The sequence below is a fragment of the Marmota marmota genome, unplaced genomic scaffold, assembly GCF_001458135.2.
Source record: "Marmota marmota marmota unplaced genomic scaffold, marMar, whole genome shotgun sequence".
In the NCBI taxonomy this organism is placed as follows: Eukaryota; Metazoa; Chordata; class Mammalia; order Rodentia; family Sciuridae; genus Marmota; species Marmota marmota.
Window position 1 is genome coordinate 55,852,687 of NW_026000174.1, and position 19,093 is coordinate 55,871,779.

At 43.4% G+C, this 19,093-nt stretch overlaps 1 protein-coding gene across 50 annotated transcripts in view; it reads left to right on the top strand.

Moving 5' to 3' along the window:
- Window positions 1-19,093, top strand: part of Madd (MAP kinase activating death domain) — a 46,161-nt gene that overhangs the window by 7,600 nt on the left and 19,468 nt on the right. For 4 of the 50 annotated variants that reach the window (XM_048788728.1, XM_048788726.1, XM_048788736.1 and 1 more), the window contains 20 exons: window positions 512-625; window positions 1,387-1,467; window positions 3,532-3,710; window positions 4,482-4,717; window positions 5,293-5,449; window positions 5,729-5,832; window positions 5,925-6,115; window positions 6,501-6,754; window positions 7,003-7,142; window positions 8,663-8,764; window positions 10,049-10,108; window positions 10,468-10,570; window positions 10,935-11,121; window positions 11,218-11,368; window positions 11,675-11,881; window positions 13,590-13,643; window positions 14,574-14,674; window positions 15,943-16,053; window positions 16,350-16,508; window positions 18,827-18,929. In XM_048788728.1, the coding sequence (XP_048644685.1) occupies window positions 512-625; window positions 1,387-1,467; window positions 3,532-3,710; window positions 4,482-4,717; window positions 5,293-5,449; window positions 5,729-5,832; window positions 5,925-6,115; window positions 6,501-6,754; window positions 7,003-7,142; window positions 8,663-8,764; window positions 10,049-10,108; window positions 10,468-10,570; window positions 10,935-11,121; window positions 11,218-11,368; window positions 11,675-11,881; window positions 13,590-13,643; window positions 14,574-14,674; window positions 15,943-16,053; window positions 16,350-16,508; window positions 18,827-18,929 (2,794 nt within the window). The remainder of the gene's footprint in view (window positions 1-511; window positions 626-1,386; window positions 1,468-3,531; window positions 3,711-4,481; window positions 4,718-5,292; window positions 5,450-5,728; window positions 5,833-5,924; window positions 6,116-6,500; window positions 6,755-7,002; window positions 7,143-8,662; window positions 8,765-10,048; window positions 10,109-10,467; window positions 10,571-10,934; window positions 11,122-11,217; window positions 11,369-11,674; window positions 11,882-13,589; window positions 13,644-14,573; window positions 14,675-15,942; window positions 16,054-16,349; window positions 16,509-18,826; window positions 18,930-19,093) is intronic. The other 46 variants (XM_048788730.1, XM_048788741.1, XM_048788733.1 and 43 more) reach the window with 35 other exon arrangements.

A 19,093-nucleotide genomic window follows, 5' to 3' on the forward strand; every position in this document is an offset into this window, starting at 1 on the left:
CTTTATTTCTTTTCTTTAAAATCAGAGTTAAAGGCTGGGGGTGTAGCTCAGTGGTAGAGCACTTGTCTAGCATGCACAAGGCCCTGTATTTGATCCCAAGTACTGCAAAAAAGAAAAAATTCCATAATCACAGTTAATGATTGTAGACTACTTGCTACACTGCTGTAGATATTACATAATATACAGAAAATATGTTGTCTTGCCTTTCTAAAATCTGAAAAGTTCTGAATTTTAAAATACAACTAGCTTAAGGGGTTTTTTATTTTTAATTTTTTAGATGTTGGTGAACCTTTATTTTATTCATTTATTTATATGCAGTGCTGAGAATTGAACCCAGTGCCTCACACATGCTAAGCAAGCGCTCTACCACTGAGTCACAACCCCAGACCAGCTTAAGGGTTTTGAAAACAGGATTTTGAGTCTATATTTCCTTATCTAGAAAAATCCTGACTTGATAAGTGCTTATAATAGGTTTTGAACTTTGTTTCTTATCTTCTTATCCTTTCTACAGCTGCTGTTGGCCCCAACCCCCTACATCATTGGGGTCCCTGCCAGCTTCTTCCTCTACAAACTAGACTTCAAAATGCCTGATGACGTATGGCTAGTGGATCTGGACAGCAATAGGGTAAGGTTCTGGCTAAGGCATCGTAGAGTAAGATTATGTTCTAGACCCAATCCTGTGATACCCGTTTTTCTAGGTGTTTCTGTTGTGATACTCGTTAAAACAACTTTTACTCATGCTGCTTTTATTTATTGTCAGGATAGGCCCATGGTTAGGTTTAAAGGATTTAGTTTTGCCAGAATTAAGTGCTCTTCCAGCATTCTTTAAGAGCAGTAGGACAGTTGTTTTTTTTTTTTTTCTTTTTGGTAGTTGTAGATGGATAGCATGCCTTTATTTTATTTGTTTATCTTTATGTGGTGCTGGAGATTGAACCCAGTGCCTCACACGTGCTCGGCAAGCGCTCTGCCACTGAGATAGAGCCCTGGCCCAGGACAGTTACTTTTATGGTATCATTATATGGTGTAGATCTCCTGATGCTTTTCCTGGGATATGGTTTCCAGTAAGAAATAGCCCTTTCAGGGCAGACTTAAAAAAACATTATATTTACATCTTGCAGCATGAGTACATTAAAACTTTAGAAAAACTTTATAAGTGTTCATTGGAAAACAAAAATACATGAAGAGAAAAAAATAAGAACTGTAACCTTATTATCTAGTCACCAATAACATTTAGGTATATATTTTTTTCAGATGTGTGTGTGTGTGTGTGTAACATGTGATAATATTATACACATAAAATCTTCCTATTATCTTCTTTACCCTTATGGAAGTGAAACTTCTGATTAGTTATTCTAAGGTCTTGCTTTTATCTTTTCTCTGGTACAGGTGATCGCCCCAACCAATGCAGAATTGCTCCCCATCCTGCCAGAGCCAGAATCATTAGAGCTGAAAAAACATTTAAAGCAGGTAGGTGAAGAGTGAATGAAAGGAAAGGGAGTAATAGATGCCCTGGGGTTGCTGTAGGAAGGCAGCTATTCTAAGACCCTGTTTCATTTTAGACTTTACAAAGTAGATTTTCTTTGCCTCTGTTGGGTTCAAGAAGAGGTATATCCAATTTTGCGTGGCAGGGGTGAATCTCAAAAGGATTCCTTCTAATTTGTTGTATGCCTTGTCACTGTATGATGCTGTATAAAATGATTTTTACTTTCTATTTCTTGTCATGTCTGCCATTCTTTATGGCCTTGGAGCATTCTCTGAATTTTCTAAGATGGGAGTTTGCAGTTTGGACCATCAGGCTTGGACCGTTGGGCTCCTTTTATACTGTCTCCTTGAATTGATCCTATAGTCCCTATAGAATCCTTTCCTCAAAAATTCCTTTTTTGGAGGGGAGTGTGGTGATGCATACCTGTAATTCTAGCAACTCAGGAGGCTAAGGCAGAAGGACTATAAGTCAAGGCCAGTCTTAGCAACTTAGTGAGTCCCTGTCTCAAAATAGGAAAAAATTAAAAAATGTTCTGAGATGTAGCTGAGTGGTAAATCACCCCTGGATTCAATCTCCAGCACCCCTTCCCCCTCCAAAAAATCCTTTTTTGAGTAATCCCTTACATCTGTTTTTCATTGGTTCATTTTCTTCTCCTCCTTCTGCATGCCAAACAGTACCTGGAGGTAAAACACAATAAGGCTACATTCCCTTCCCCTGCTGTATGTGTTGTATAGGACAAGCAGTAGCTAGCACTGTGTTTATTTTTATTAATCCCACTCTCTTTTGAAAGGTCTTTAGAAATCTTTTTTTCCTGTGTTGTCTGAAGTACTCAGTAGTTTCTCTAGATGGTATATGTTTGAGTTTAAATGGGTCATTTTGTATCCTTGTCACTCTCCCTTGCTTCATCACTGCTCATGTAATATGATACCTTGCTGCAGAGTCTGGTAGGATTGCAAGTTCAGAAACTTCTAGCTGTCTTCATTTACTGTGTTTTCATTATTGATAATTGCTTAAGTATGACTGATGAGATGGAGAAGTTGATATAAGAAATTATGTCAGTTTATTACTTTAAATGTTTATAGGAACTAAGATCCTTGAGCTCATTGATTTTTGTATTCTGACCACTGCTTCTCAAAAGTGTGGTCCATGGACCGTAGCATTAGCATCGCCTGTAAACCCAGTTACTTGGGAAGCTGAAGCAGAAGAATCACAAGTTGGAGGCCAGCCTGGGCAACTTAGCAAAATCCTGTTTCGAAACAAAAAATAAAAAGGGCTGGGATGTAGTTCAGTGATAAAGCACACCTAGGTTCAATCCCTAGTACTGAAAACAAAACAAAACCTCAGAACCATCCCAAACATACAAAATTAGAATCTGCATTTTTAACAACATCCTAGGTGATTCCTGTGCTCACTAACTTTTAAAAAGCATTATTGATCTAGACCAGTGGTTTTCAAATTGCCCCATGGAGCCTCCTAGGGGCTGATTTCAACTGGGTACACTGAATACATGAAGCTCTGGTTCCTCCAGAGAAACTGTTTTTAAATTTCAGTTATGTTTCCATATAGATTTCAATTTGAAAAACTGTTCATTAAAAAATAAAAATAGAAAACTATTGTCAGATTTGATCAAGTTGTCTTGAGCTAGGTTGATTGAGAGCAATATTCAGGCTTAATAATTCAGGCAGTATTATAAAGGCTAAAATATGGGGCTGGGGATGTGGCTCAAGCGGTAGCGCGCTCGCCTGGCATGCGTGCGGCCCGGGTTCAATCCTCAGCACCACATACAAAGATTTGTGTCCGCCGAAAACTAAAAAATAAATATTAAAAAAATTAAAAAAAAAAAAAAAAAAGGCTAAAATATTGGGAATCTTTTTTCAAAGATGAAGGTTATGAAATGAATTGGCTGTGATTTGCAGAGCACAGTTCTCTGTTGAGAACTTTTTGGTCAGAAAGTGTGATGTAGAAGACTTTAAGAATGCTCTTTCCTAGAGTTAAGATTGGCTAACTGCCCAGATACCTTATATGAGGAGTTTTTTGTTGTTCCTCAGGCCCTAGCCAGCATGAGTCTCAATACCCAGCCCATCCTCAATCTGGAAAAATTTCATGAAGGCCAGGAGATCCCACTTCTCTTGGGAAGGCCTTCTAATGACCTGCAGTCCACACCTTCCACTGAATTCAACCCGCTCATCTATGGCAATGATGTGGATTCAGTGGATGTTGCAACCAGGTAAGACCAAGCAAACTAAAGAAATCCTGAGTTCTTAAATTGGTTTCTTTGCTCCCTTGGGTTTGGGGCTAGCTACTTCCCATAGCCAGAGTTTCTTTATGTATAAAATGTGTTTGATATTTTGTTATATTTTCCACCTCAGCAAAAGCAAAGAGAATAGTTTATCACCTTTTTAGGATAAAGAAAAAGACCACAGGGCATGATGGCACATGCCTATAATATAGTAACTCCGGAGGCTGAGGCAGGAGGATTGCAAGTTCAGAGCCAGCTTCAGCAACTTAGCAAGACCCTATCTCAAAATAGACAGACAAATAAATAAGGGGCTGGGGATGTACCTCAGTGGTTAAGCACCCCCTGGGTTCCATCCCTGGTACCAAAAAGAGAGAGAAAGAAGAAGACCAATGATTCTCTAAATCTCTTCCAAGCTAGGCTTGATGACGTACACCTATAATTCCAGTGGCTTGGGAGGCTGAGGTTGGAGGATCATGAATTTAAGGCCAGGCTGGGCAATTTAACAAGACCCTGTCTCAAAATAAAAAATAGAAAAAAAGGGCTGGGGATGTGGCTTAATGGTAGGCCCCTTGTTCAATCCCTGTAAGGCAAAGTGGAACAAAACAAAACAAAAAATAGATGAAAGATATCTCTCCCTTGGATGTTGGAAATCTGTTGAAGAATGGCTTTGGGAGGTGGTTAACACTGTGAATTGTGGAGTCCTCACTTTACAGGGTATGGTTGGTTCTCAGCTTATCTCAGCGTCATCTTCTTCCCCAGAGTGGCCATGGTACGGTTCTTCAACTCTGCCAACATGCTGCAGGGCTTTCAGATGCACACCCGCACCCTGAGACTATTTCCTCGGCCTGTGGTAGCTTTCCAAGCTGGTTCCTTTTTAGCCTCACGTCCCAGGCAGACTCCCTTTGCTGAGAAACTGGCCAGGACTCAGGCTGTGGAGTACTTTGGAGAATGGATCCTAAACCCCACCAATTACGCCTTTCAGCGAATTCACAACAGTGAGTTCACCTGCCCTCTGTTCTGCTCCACCTTCTATCTTTGAGCTCCTGATGGCCCTTCCTTTAGCTTGTTCTATACTAATCTTTACCTGTCCCTTCCATTCCTGTTTTTTTTTTTTTAGGTGGGAGGTCCCAGGGATTGAACTCAGGGCCACTGGACCACTGAGCCACATCCCCATCCCTATTTTGTATTTTATTTAGAGACAGGGTCTCATTGAGTTGCTTAGCACCTCGATTTTCCTGAGGCTGGCTTTGAACTCATGATCCTCCTGTCTTAGCCTCCTGAGCTGCTGGGATTACAGGCATACACCACCGTGCTTGGCTCCATTCTTGGCTTTTTTTTTAAAATATTTATTTTTTAGTTGTAGTCAGACACAATACCTTTATTTTATTTATTTATTTTTATGTGGTGCTAAGGATCGAACCCAGGGCCCCATACATGCTAGGCGAGCGCTCTACCGCTGAGCCACAATCCCAGCCCTCCATTCTTGTTTTGTTTTAGACTTTTTCCTTTTTTGTGTGTTTACTTGCCTTTTACCCCTTGCTCCCAACTATTCTTTTTCTTCCTTGGGTAGATATGTTTGATCCAGCCCTGATTGGTGACAAGCCAAAGTGGTATGCCCACCAGCTGCAGCCCATCCACTATCGAGTCTATGATAGCAACTCCCAGCTGGCTGAGGCACTGACTGTACCACCAGAGCGTGACTCTGACTCTGACCCCACTGATGACAGGTGAGCAGTCCCTCTTATTAGCCCTTCTCCACAGCACATAGTGGGAGGCAAAACCTCTTAGGAGTTAGGAGTCAAGTCTTCGAAGCCTGGTATTTTATTTTGGTTGATTGTTTTTCTTGGCTTCTTTATTTTATCTTATTCCTGAACTTGAGTTAAAGTGTGCTCCATTTTTGTTTTTCCAAGTTTTGATTGCAGATTTTTTTTCCCCTCTCTTTTTCTGGTTTTGTTTGTTTGTTTCTTTTTCTTTTTTTTTTTTTTTTAATGCCCTTCACTCTGCAGTGGCAGCGATAGTATGGATTATGATGACTCAAGCTCTTCTTACTCCTCCCTGGGTGACTTTGTCAGTGAAATGATGAAATGTGACATCAATGGTGATACTCCCAGTAAGTGTGCTTTGGTGAGATTGGCCTGCTCTAAACAGGGGTTAGGCTTGGGGATGAGATGATCTATACCTGTCTCCCTTGGGTTCTGGCAGATGTGAACCCTCTGACGCATGCAGCACTTGGGGATGCCAGTGAGGTGGAGATTGATGACCTGCAGAACCAAAAGGAATCAGAGGAGCCTGGCCCAGACAGTGAGAACTCTCAGGAAAACCCCCCAGAACGCTCCAGCTCCAGCACCACTGCCTGTAGCAGCCCTAGCACCGTCGTCCATGGAGCCAGCTCTGTACGTGAGCACGAGGAGGGGTGGGTGGATGAGAACCGTGGGTGGGAGTGTGGGCCTTGTCTCTGTTAGAAAGGTCATGCTATAGCTGTGAATTTGCCTTTCCTCACACTACCCATCTTCCTCTTCTGAGGCCCTATGACTTTAGAGCCTCTGAGATATAGTTTTGACCCCAGAGGGAGGTCACTGGGCTTTGTTCAGGGTGCAGCAAAGATGCTCATGGTACAGTTTATGGGGACAGAGAACGGGGTGCCACAGAGATTTTTTTCCCACACATTTTATAGGCTGGGAATGGGATAGATCTGGCCTGGCCCTGCCAGACTAAGAATAAGGGAAGGCATCATTAGGCACCATGTGACCATATTTTTAAATTTAATATGGCCCTTAGGAACCTGCTGAGTCTACAGAGATGGATGATAAGGCAGCAGTAGATGTCTCCAAGCCCCTCCCTACCGTGCCTCCCAGCATTGGCAAATCGAATACGGACAGACGCCAGACAGAGATTGGAGAGGGGTCAGTGCGCCGGCGAACCTATGACAATCCATACTTCGAGCCCCAGTATGGCTTTCCCCCTGAGGAAGATGATGATGAGCAGGGGGAAAGTTACACTCCCCGATTCAGCCAACATGTCAATGGCAATCGGTGAGAGCCTGGGGATTCCTTCTAGATGGGTGACTGAAGGACCTCACTCCAGTGGACCCTGGGCAAGGGTTAATCAGAGAGTCTGAGAGTCTAAATGCTCTCATGGTTCTGCCATCCCTAAAGGGTGGTTCTTTGATCTAGGGGCTTAGCTGTGGGAAGGAAGCAGTGACTGCAGTGTAGTGTAAGGACCACACTCCCAAGATTAGGTACCGCTGCCTGGGGCTCATAGGTGCCGCTGTGCATTCAAGGGCTCAAAAGCTGCTGCGGCCCAACAGCTTGAAACTGGCAAGTGACTCCGAAGCAGAGTCAGACTCCCGAGCAAGCTCCCCCAACTCCACCATCTCCAACAACAGCACCGAGGGCTTCGGGGGCATCATGTCTTTTGCCAGTAAGTGCCTTAAGCTCTCTCATTGCTCTCTTCCTTTTTTCTCTATGGTAGGGTCTAACTATGGCAGATGTGTCTTAGAACTTGAGATGTGGGCTGGGTTGGCATTACCAGGCTCTAATGCAGATTATTTGGGTAATACTAAATAAAGTACTTTTAGATGACATAGTAAAAATGTGGGTGCAGTGGTACAAACTTGTAATCCCAGCTACTCAGGAAACCGGTAGGTTCTATCTAGTCCAGCCTGGGCAACTTAGCAAGTCACTTCTTCAAAATAAAGACAGTAGGGCTGGGGTTGTGGCTCAGAGGTAGAGCTGTCACCTAGCATGCATGAGGCACTGGGTTCAATCCTCAGCACCACATTAATAAAATAAAATAAAGGTATTGTGTCTACCTTAAAAATATTAAAAATTATCTTTAAAAAATAAATAAAATTAAAAAAAATAAAGAGAGTAGCTCAGTGGTAGAACTCTTGCCTAGCATGTGCAAGGCCCCAGGTTCAATCTCTAATATCTGGGAGGAAAAAAAAAAGACTAGTCATTATTTTGTTATACCTGGAAGTTTAGTTTTATTTCAGGCAAGACAGATGAGTAGTCAACCATAAATTAAGCACTAAATTCAAAATCAGCTGGGCGAGGTAGGGCACACCTATAATGCCAGCAGCTCTGGAGGCTGAGACAGGATGATTGCGAGTTCAAGCCAGCCTCAGCAATGGCAAGGGGATAAGCAACTCAGTGGAGACCCTGTCTCTAAATAAAATACAAAATAGGACTGGGGATGTGGCTCAGTAGTTGAGTGCCCAGAGTTCAATCCCAGATACCAGAAAAAAAAAAAAATTCAAAATCACATACTTACTTGTATACTTATGGGAATATTCTGGTCAATATTGCTTCAGATATATATTTGATACCTTCTTTGCCTGGTGAGGGCCTTTTGTGAACATGCTTTGAAATCTATACAGGATTGATTTTTTTTTTTTTTTTTTTGGTGGTGCTGGGATTAAACCCAGGGCCTTATGCGTGTGAGACAAGCACTCTACCAACTGAGGCATTTCCCCAGCTCCGGGATTGATTTTTGATTTTTGTACTTAGAGAATTTCTAGCAATGAGGGGTGGTATCATTTAAAGATTAGAGATAGACCTCTAGACTAAGGACTTCAGAGAGTCAACAGAGAGATAGTTGTGATTTTCTGAGTTTTTTCAGATGCCAGGGAGGAGCTGCACCCACTTCAGACCAGAAGCATATTAACTACCAGTTTTCATGCTGATAGAAGTAGATGAGAAACACGGATATTGTGGGAGGTAGCCAGAGAAGGTTGTACTGGGTTTTGAGCATTCCTGGCAATGGCTCCTTTGTGTGCCCTAAGTTAGACTTGGTGCCTTCTAGATAGTGTAGGTTGTCTGATCTAGCACACTGGGATGCTGCCTGAAAGGAGAGACGAAGACGGTGCTGCAGTCACTGGAGGAGATGCTTTGATTGTTCGTCCTGCTAACTCATTGCTCTCACCCTCCCCACCCTCATAGGCAGCCTGTATCGGAACCACAGTACAAGTTTCAGCCTTTCAAACCTCACACTGCCCACCAAAGGTGCCCGAGAGAAGACCACACCATTCCCCAGTCTGAAAGGTAACTACAACTTTCTTTTGCCAAACTAGGTTACTCTGGAAGGTGTGTCAGGCCTGTGGGTGCTTGTCAGGAGCCCTGTGTACCGTGTGTCATTGGATTTGGCTGTTGCCCTTCATATTGCTTCTCATGGCTCTCACTGCACATCATGGGCTCTCGATGGTTGTCATATGGAGACTGTATCTGTAGCTAGAAAAGGCCCTGTTACATTATTGAGGATAGTGGCAATTGTGGGATTACTGTCGCTCTTGGCAGGGAACCTTGTCAAAGATACACAACTAACATAGGGATCATCAGCTGCCCCTAGTCAAGGGCAGGTTCCCACTGTGTGAATTTAGGATGAACTCCATCCCAAGGAACTGGCCCACAGAAGGATGGCTGCGGAGATCCTGGCAGTGTTTATGGTGTCCAGCCTTTTACTATGGCTTCATGTCAACCTGGAGGCTGTGAGTGGGCCAGGTAGTATTAATTGGCTTCTGGACCCCGTTAAGACCTTGTTTCAGTTCACTTGTGATCTCTGGCAGTTTGAGAGGCTCTTCTGAATTTAATTTTATTTTCTTTTGTTTTCTCTGGATATTGTGCTGAAAGATTTAATCCTGATAGGAAGTATCGTGAGAAGCAACTCCTTATATTAACTGACTTCTCACTCCCAGGGTTTAAAAAGATCAGGAGTCTTTGGTGATGATGGGAAAATGCCATATGTGGGCAAAAATGACTTCAGAGTGGTAGTGTTGAGAACTCACTAGCGCTGCTCCCGTGCATCCATACACAGCTGGGTAGGTTAGAGGTGGAAAGGTGTTAGTGTTGCTGGCTTTCCATTTGATACATTTGAGGGGAAGAGCAATTGGAACTCTCATTTGCATGTTGATGCTTCGTCTCATTTGCTGCACTTATCTCTCCTACCAATTTCCCATCCTCACAGTCCTGCCCCACTTCCCATGATAGCATCAGCAAAATGAGTCTCTCCCCTGTGGATGCCCACAGGCTCTCTGGACCCCTGTGCTAGATGTTTCATGAAAACCAGTGGCCCTTCTTTCATGCATGTGCCTGTTCAGCACCTCAGGCTCTCCATATCATTTACCCCAGCCCTGGCTTTGAGAGTTTTCCCTTTAAGGATGGTCTTCCATAGAGCCTTGGTTGTCTCCTGGTCACTTGGCTTCCAGCTCTGATGTGCCCACTATTTAAGCTCTGGGAGAATGCTTGGATAATCTGACTTACTCTCCATCGATGGGTACAAGGGGATGCGGTATTGTGGTGCACCTACTAATTGTGTATTTTGTGTCCCAGTATTTGGGCTAAATACTCTAATGGAGATTGTTACTGAAGCCGGCCCCGGGAGTGGTGAAGGTGGGTCTTGCCCGTGAGCTGTGCATGATCTTTTTTTTCCTAGCATCTTCCGTGCCTGCCTGAGGGCCATCCTCCTCATGAAGCAAGAGGCATCACATGAGTGACCTGCCTTGCCTATCCCCCATGACACCCATGCTGCCCACAGGGCATGCTGCTGGTGCATGTGGAGTGGCCTGAGTCTCCATCCCCACCTCCTTCACATTGCCATGGCTGCTTTCTGCCTGTGTGTGATGCCCTGGTGCCACTCCCACCCAGCCCTGCTGGGGAATGGGCATGGAACATGGCGACCCAGGGTTGTGCTACTGTGGGTTTCTGGACTATGACAGTAATGTCTCTCATTCTGCCTTCCCTGCTTATAGGAAACAGGAGGGCATTAGTGGACCAAAAGTCATCTGTCATTAAACACAGTCCAACAGTGAAAAGAGAACCTCCATCACCCCAGGGCCGATCCAGCAATTCTAGGTAATAAATGCAGAGCTGTTTTAAAAATTCTCAGGTGGAGATAGATTCCTGTATAAAGCTTGAAGGATGCTCAGGATTGGGAAAGAAGCTCTAAGGATGGTAAATGAAATCAGTTTCCTGCCTGATTTCCACTTCTGATCCAATCCACTGCAGCAGTAACAGTTTGCAGTGTTGAAGAGGGTGAAATTGCTGAGGTGGGACTTGGCAAACCAGGTTATCTGCAGAGTTGGGGGATGTGGAGGCTGATGATATTCAGAGACTTGGCTTTGCATTTTGCCCCGGGAGGCAAATATATGGTCTGGTGAAAGGGGAGATGCTCTCCTGAGAAGCTGATAACCACAAAAGTGGTGTGTGGACCCTATAGTGAGAACCAGCAATTCCTGAAGGAGGTGGTACACAGTGTGCTGGACGGCCAGGGAGTGGGCTGGCTCAACATGAAAAAGGTACGCCGGCTGCTGGAGAGCGAGCAGCTGCGAGTCTTTGTCCTGAGCAAGCTGAACCGCACCGTGCAGTCAGAAGATGATGCTCGGCAGGACATCATCCCAGATGTGGTCAGTGTTTGGGCTAGGGGGTCGGAATCGACTGAGCAGAGGGCTGTGGCTGCCAAAGGGAATTTGCTAATTCTAGGACCTGGGTTGTCGTTGCAGGAGATCAGTCGAAAAGTGTACAAGGGAATGTTAGATCTCCTCAAGTGCACAGTCCTCAGCCTGGAGCAGTCTTATGCCCATGCAGGTCTGGGTGGCATGGCCAGCATCTTTGGCCTTCTGGAAATTGCCCAGACCCACTACTATAGTAAAGGTAGGGATCGTACCTGCTGGGCAACATGCCCTCTGCAACTGCCCCACTTGTCAGAAAGAGTCAGCACATTGTTCCCATGGCAAGTTTCCCAGTGCCTTGCTGCTTCCCATCAGGTCCTGGGGTTTTATTTTCTAGTGCATGTTTCTAAGTAGTGGGTATTTAGAAAAATAAGGTCTTAGCTTTTCTTTCCTTGAACTTCTTCTATTCCACATCCTCCCATATCCTGGCTTCTCCTACCTCATTTCCCTGCCTCTATTCCCATTCGCTTCCTTTTTTGACCTCTTTCTGTATTTGATCTCTTCTCAGAACCAGACAAGCGGAAGAGAAGTCCAACAGAAAGTGTAAATACCCCTGTTGGCAAGGATCCTGGTCTGGCTGGGCGGGGGGACCCAAAGGCTATGGCACAACTGAGAGTCCCCCAGCTGGGACCTCGGGTACCAAGTGCTACAGGAAAGGGTCCTAAGGAAGTGGACACTAGAAGTTTAAAGGAAGAGAATTTTGTAGCCTCTATCGGTACGTATCATGGTGTCTGGTGTGCTGAGGGGTTCTGGCTTCTTAAATATTCCTCCGTCCTTTCCATCCGTCCAGAATCCTGCCTTTCTCTTCCCCATGCTTTGCTTTCTAAAGAGGGAGATAAGTCTATTTCCAGTGCATTTCTCTATGCTTCTCTATCCCTTATGCCTTGTCTGTAGCCACCCCACTGACATCTCAGAGGAAGAACAGAGGTTTTGTTTAGAGTCCCTGTGAGGCTTAGTGCAGGGAGTCTGAGCTACACTCCTGGTCCCTCTTTTTATTTACATCTAAATTCTTCATATAGCAAAGAGACCATGTGAGTTCCTAGAGGCTAGAAGGAAGCTTATAGATATGTCTTTGGGCTATAAAACTATGGTCATCTGGGTCTCTGAAGCCAATTTTCCCCCATCCAAAGCATTACACTGCCCTGGAATTCGCGCCTCTGCAGCCTGTCCAGTGACTCTGTTTCCCTGGGTTCTAGACCTCAGAGGTATATATTTCTGTGTCAGCTCTTCTTTAAACCCTTCCTTTCCTGGACTTCATTAAAAGCTTTCTCCTGTTTGATAGTTTTCCATTCACTGTCTGGTATCACCATTGTTTGGCTCACTCCCTACTTCACCTTGCATCATCCAGGCTGTGTCTTTTCTGGTTCTAGGTGCCTGGGCATTATGCTTCCAGCTGATGCCTCTTTGCCACAACCGTTAGTGATTGGCACTATGTCTGCATAAATGGTAATGAGGAGCCGTTTCCCTTTTCAGAGAGCTCCTTTCACTAGCCCGATAACTTTCTCCTAGAGGCATTCAGTCCTGGCTTTCTCCTGCCTGGTGTGATGTTCTAGAAAAAGTACCTACCTGCCTGTCTAGAGGTCTGGAGTTTTAGTTCTGTATCATCCACCAACTAGGAATGAGACTTTGGGCAAATAACTTCCCTCACAGGGGCTCTCTCTCCTCCTTTAGGAAATGAGAAGGTCACACTAAGTAAACCCTGAAGTTCCTTCCAGGGACACAACTGTACCAATTGGTGTTGTTTCTGCTTTGCCCTACTGAGACACTTGTCTCACTATTTTGTCTTCTCTATCAGAGGCATTTCCCTCGAGGACTGGCTAAGAATGGGTCTCTTGGTAGGGCAGGCTCTAGTTCTGATGGGGAGTTTGTTTTTTGGGTAGCAAGAAGGAGGGATGCTGACTGCCTGCATGAGTTGGCCTCTGTCCAATCCAGTGAGTCAAACAGATGGGTGCTGCTGCTTCTCAACCCCTTTGACTGCTTGAGATGATCATCTCTCTTATCTGTTGTCTGTAAGAGCTGCTGTTCTCAGCTTGTTTGGCAGAGAACGTGGTGTGATGGAAGTCAAACTGATCCTAAATTATGCGCTCTCGAGCACATGTTCCAGACTCTTTAGGATCCGTTTCCTCATGCCAAAATGAAGGAGCTTGATGAAGGGCCCTTCAGCTCGAATATTGTACAGGGTTTTTGTTGGCACATTGGGGTTAGTTTTAGAAAGTTGATGTCTTTTTTCTTGAATTTGGGGAAGGCATTGGAATCTCTTGATTCTTCCTCCCTGCCCCCAAATAAAAATACTTTGTATCTCTTGATTGGTAATCCTGTGCCTGAGACTGAAGCAACTTGGGTGGGTGGGTTTCCATTTCATCATCTGACCAGCCTCTGACTCTCTCTGTCTTTCTCTCCTGCTTGCATTGCATCTGGGGTAGAATTGTGGAACAAGCACCAGGAAGTGAAAAAGCAAAAAGCTTTGGAAAAACAGAGTAAGGAACAAATGCCCCTTCCTGTCCTTAAGTCTCCCATACCTGCCAACTTCCCAGGCCCAGTTGGGGCAGGCTCCCTTTGTCAGCCCCACCCCAAATTTACTCTTGGGGGGTATTGGACTGAAAGCAGGTAGGTGGTGTGTGACTCCGAGGTATATGGCTTGTAGACTGCTTCTTGCCCCTCCCCTTGTAGCTAGCAGTGAGGGTGTCGACTGAGTAAAATCCCTTAGATTGGTTTTCTACTGTGGCAGAGTTGGTGGGGAGAACCTTTGCTGATTGCAGAGTCCCTCATTGGCTGATAGCTCCCTCACCGTTAGGAGGCCTGTGGGCACAGTTGGCAGAGATGGTTGCTGTCCCTCTGTGTTGAGTCTGTAGCTGCCCACCTCTCCCTCTGGTGGCTTGCCTAGGCACGCTTTCTGGCTTTCTGTCATTCTGTCTTTCTGCCATACCATTGTGGGTGGGTGGGGTAGAATGGGATTTTTTTTTCTCAAATGTAGGCATTATAGGATGGGGGTAGGTGAGTGTTCCTCTCTCTTTTAGCCTAACCTTTTCTGGCCCCTTTGGGTGCATCTGCGTGGGAAGCACTGAATGACCTGGGGACCCTTAAATGATCTCATCAGTGAAGCTCTGATTCTGGGTGCCATGGAATGTGGTTTAGACATTAGTTTGTGGAAACTTTTCTGTTTTAGGATGATTTGCTTAGAATTTTTTCAGACTGAGACGATGGCTGCAGAGTCCCTTGAGACCAGGTTTAATTTGTACCTGGGGACCTCTTCCTCCAGTGATTCCTGGGGGTGGAGGGGCAGTCCCTGGAAAGGTGACTGGGACATGCTGAACAGGTCTTGGACCAGGCTGTGCTGCTGTCCCACTCCCTTCACCAGCCTGCCCCGAGCCTCTGTGTGTGAGTAACAGAAGTTTTCCCCTACTCAGGGCCCGACGTAATCAAACCTACCTTTGACCTTGGTGAAACAGAGGAGAAAAAATCACAGATCAGCGCAGATAGTGGTGTGAGCCTGACATCTGCTTCCCAGGTTTGTGGCAACTTTGTTGAAAATATTTAAGGTTAAATTTGCTATCTCGGGCTGGGGACATAGCTCAGTTAGTAGAGTGCTTGCCTTGCCTGCACAATACCCTGGGTTCAATCCCCAGCCCACAAAAAAAGAAAAAAAGAAAAAAAAATTTGCTATTTCACAACACATTTCTATTTGTTTGTTTGTTTATTTATTTATTTTTATGGTGCTCAGGATTGAACTCAGGGCCTCATACATGCTAGAAAAATACTCGATCACTGAGCTACACCTTCAGCCCCTATTTTAACTTCAGTTAAAAACAACAACAAAAAAGAAGCAACAACTTCAAAACAACATATCCCATTATAGAGCAATGATTTAATGAGTATACTAGATACAATATTAATATCTATTAAAGATTGTGTTTTCAAGCTAGTGTGGTGGTACACGCCTGTAATCCCAGCAGTTTAGGAGACTGAGGCAGGAGGATTGCAAGTTTGAGGCCAGCCTGGGCAACTTAGCAAGACCTTGTTTCAAAATAAAAAATAAAAAAGAACTAGAGATGTAGCTTAGTGGTAAAGCATCCCTGTGTTAAATCCCCAATCCAAAAAAAGATTGTGCCTTCAAAAATTTAGTGACACAGGAAAATATTTCCAAAACTAGGTATACAATATTAATTCAATTTTATTATAAGAATGTATTTAGAGGGCTGGGATTGTAGCTCAGTGGTAGAGCACTTGCCTTGCATGCATGAGGCCCTGGGTTCAATCCTCAGCATCATATTAAAAAAAAAATGAATAAATAAAATAAAGATTTTTAAAAAAGTATTTAGAAAAAGACTAAAAGGAAATTATGAAAAACAGTGGTTAATGTGGGTGGCAGATTTGTGGCTTATTCTTATTTCCTTATTCTTTCATGTGTTTTCTGCAATGAGTGTATTTTTTAATGTGTATTATTTCTTTTTTGTTATGTAAGTCATAAATTTTCTATCAAAGAAAAAATAAGGGGCTGGGCTTGTGGCTTAGGGGTAGAGTGCTCGCCTCGCACGTGCGAGACCCTGGGTTCGATCCTCAGCACCACATAAAAATAAATAAGTGAAATAAAGGTATTGTGTCCAACTACAACTAAAAAATAAATATTTAAAGAAAAAAGAAGTTGCTCATGACCTCTCTAGAGATGATATCAGAAGGGTGGGGAGGGGAGAAGGAAGAAGGTACAGTATTTCTGAGGGAAACCGAGAGCAGGTAGGACACCTCTCCTACTATGTCTGTTCCTGTATCTTATTGCAGAGAACTGATCAAGACTCAGTCATCGGTGTGAGTCCACCTGTTATGATCCGCAGCTCAAGTCAGGATTCTGAAGTTAGCACCGTGGTAGGGGAACACCACACTGGCATCTTGGTGGGTGGAGTGTGGGTTCCCCCTTTGGAAAAGGGGGCTTCTTTCTCTTTGGAGGGTGCTCTTAGTCTCAGGTCAGCATGGGTCTCATGGTGGAGATAGGTACCTGTCACAGGTGCACATATACAGGATTTCACAGGGCTTCTCCTCATCTTATGAAGAATCAAGTACTTAGAGAAGCCACCTGACTCACTTATAAAATTTGATGCTTTCTTATTGTAGCAGAGAGCTCAAACAGTGTGACATTTCTGGGGCCCTTCCCTGGGGAGTATCTCTTACTACCTCTTTTCCCTTTCCAGGTGAGTAATAGTTCTGGAGAAACGCTTGGTGCAGACAGTGATCTGAGCAGCAATGCAGGTGATGGACCAGGTGGTGAGGGCAGTGCCCACTTGGCAAGTTCCCGGGGCACTTTGTCTGATAGTGAAATTGAGACCAACTCTGCCACAAGTGCCATCTTTGTAAGCTTTGTTTACTAACAAAAGAAGACCATTTCTTTAATGGGGGAGGGAAATAGGTTAGAAAAGAATGAAAAGTTGAGATACAATAAGAAGGAAAAGATGGAACTGGGGAAGGGTATAGTTCAGTGGTAGAGCACTTGCCTTATAGTTGCAAGGCCCTGGGTTCCATCCCCAGCACCAGAAAGAAAAGGAAAATGTAAAGTAAGGTATAGATAATATTTGGCTTTAAGAACAATGTTTTTTAAGGCATTTGTCAGTAATTTGACTCCAAGATCTAGACTTTTAGAACCCTTTCCTTAATCATAGGTGAGTTAAGTGTCCTTCTCAATCAGATATGAGCTTTGAATCATATGTAGTAATAATCCCCATATTTTAAAATTGATTGATTTTTAATTGATGCATTATAGTTGTACATAAAAATGGAGTTCATTGCTATGTATTCATGCATGCACATGGCATAGTCTGTGATCCTCATATTTAAAATGGACCAAGCAAAACCTTGTAACTCTCATTTAGTGCCAGTCTACATATTAACTGTGGATCAGTCCAGTTTTATTTTGGTTACTGCTCTATTTCTATATAGTATCTTCAAACAATATTTCAGGGCTGGGGTTTTAGGTTAGTGGTAGAGCGCTTGCCCAGCAAGTGTGAGGCACTGGGTTTGATCCTCAACACCACATAAAAATAAATAAATAAAAGATATTGTACCCATCTATAACTTTAAAAAGTTATAAAAAATAGTATTTCATTACTAACATTTAAAATATTTACTCATTAATAAACACGTGTGAAGTGATTAATAAAAGTGCCAGATTCCATACTAAAGGAAGAGAGAGGAATAAGGCATGATTCTCACTCTCAAAAATTTATAATTCGACAGATTGCTATAAATAGTCTCTTCTGATAGGCAAGGGGAACAAAGCCTTAGGAAAAAAAGAACTTGCCCTAGGTCACCCAAAGTTCTTGGCTAACTGTAATGAAATGAATTCTTTTTAGTCTTTGCCTTAGACAAGTAAGGCAAGTGTATATGTGCCTCTTTATATGCATTAAATACTTTGATACACTTGCCTCTTTGTTAGAGAAGAGAATGGGTATTCTGTAGAAGATCTCATAGATCCTTATCTTTGGTCTGTGGGGAGAATGGAAAATAAAATTTAAAAGAAATCAATTATTTAACTCTGGTTACCAAGACATTCTGTAGATGTATTTCTTCTAATAGTGATTCCCAGAGTGAAGGTTGGGATAGGATTGGGAATCAGGGTCCCTCAAGTTAATGGGCCTTAACTCTGAGCTCAGTATTGTTTTAGCAAGAATATTTAAAATCCTTCCAATGTGCTTCTGTTCTGGATGTTAAAATTAATATCATGGAATATCAGTCTTCAGAAAGCCATTCATTCAGCTCTGTGCTACCTTTCCTAGACCTTCCTGAGACAAATTCTTACTTGTCCTAAGCTGGTGCAAGGGATCTATGTACAGTTGAGTTGCTGAGTGCAGTCACCTAAATTTCTTGGTTCAAAGAGCTGTTTTAACAAGAATAAATTATGCTAACTCTGTATGGGCCATTGAGCAAAGTATTGGGCTGTGAACTAGGAAACTGGCATTTAGTCACACTAATTAGATATTGCCCAATAACCTTTGATTATTATTATTAGTTGCTCCTTTGCTTGTTCTGTCCCTGTGTTACGAAAGGGCATGGTATTACTTACATCTTACCTAGGCAGAAATGTTTTTGATTCAATAGAAAGTCTAATACTTCAGAAGTGACAAATGAAGTTAGTGATACTTCTCAGAGGCAGTAAGAGATGTAGGATAGAAGAAATTAACATTTTAAAATCAATTACCAACTGTGTGCCAGGCACTGCTAAGTGCTTTTTATATTTAATCCTTGTGGGGTGTAACTCAGTGGTGAAATGTATGAGGCCCTGGTTCAATCCCTAGCACTAGAAGAAAATTAAATTTATTCCTTGCTGTAGTCCTGTGATGAGGAAAAGCCTGTGTTCTTTCTACTATGTTGTGCTGCTATTCGCTTTCTACTAATCTCTTGAGAGAATTTGCCTGGTTATTATTATTTTTTTTTAAGAGAAAGTTGTCATACAGAGTCTAAGGAGTGAAGATAAGTCAGAATGAAAGGTTGATCACTTTATTTGGGAGGCAGTAACAGAAAGCAGGGTTATCAGATTGATTTTTAGTCAAATCCTAGAGGCAAGCAAGGCCACTGGAATTTTTGTTGCTAATGGATGGTGCCTGGTGTGAGCCTTTTGGTGAGATGTTTGGTTTACCTTGTCCCTATTCACTGACCTATCACCTTGTCTCTCTAGGGTAAAGCCCACAGCCTGAAGCCAAAGGAGAAGCTGGCAGGCAGCCCAGTTCGCTCTTCTGAAGATGTAAGCCAGCGTGTCTATCTCTACGAGGGACTCCTAGGTGAGAAGTGGACTGGGAAGGCCCTTCACACTGAAAGAGAAAGTTGGGCTCAGCCAGAGGAGAGGGTAGTACTGGCCAGTAGCTGCTTAGCTCTTTGCTGATCTCAATGCTAACAATGGATAAAATTTCATTTCTGAAGCAAGCAAATTATTGGATCTGGAACA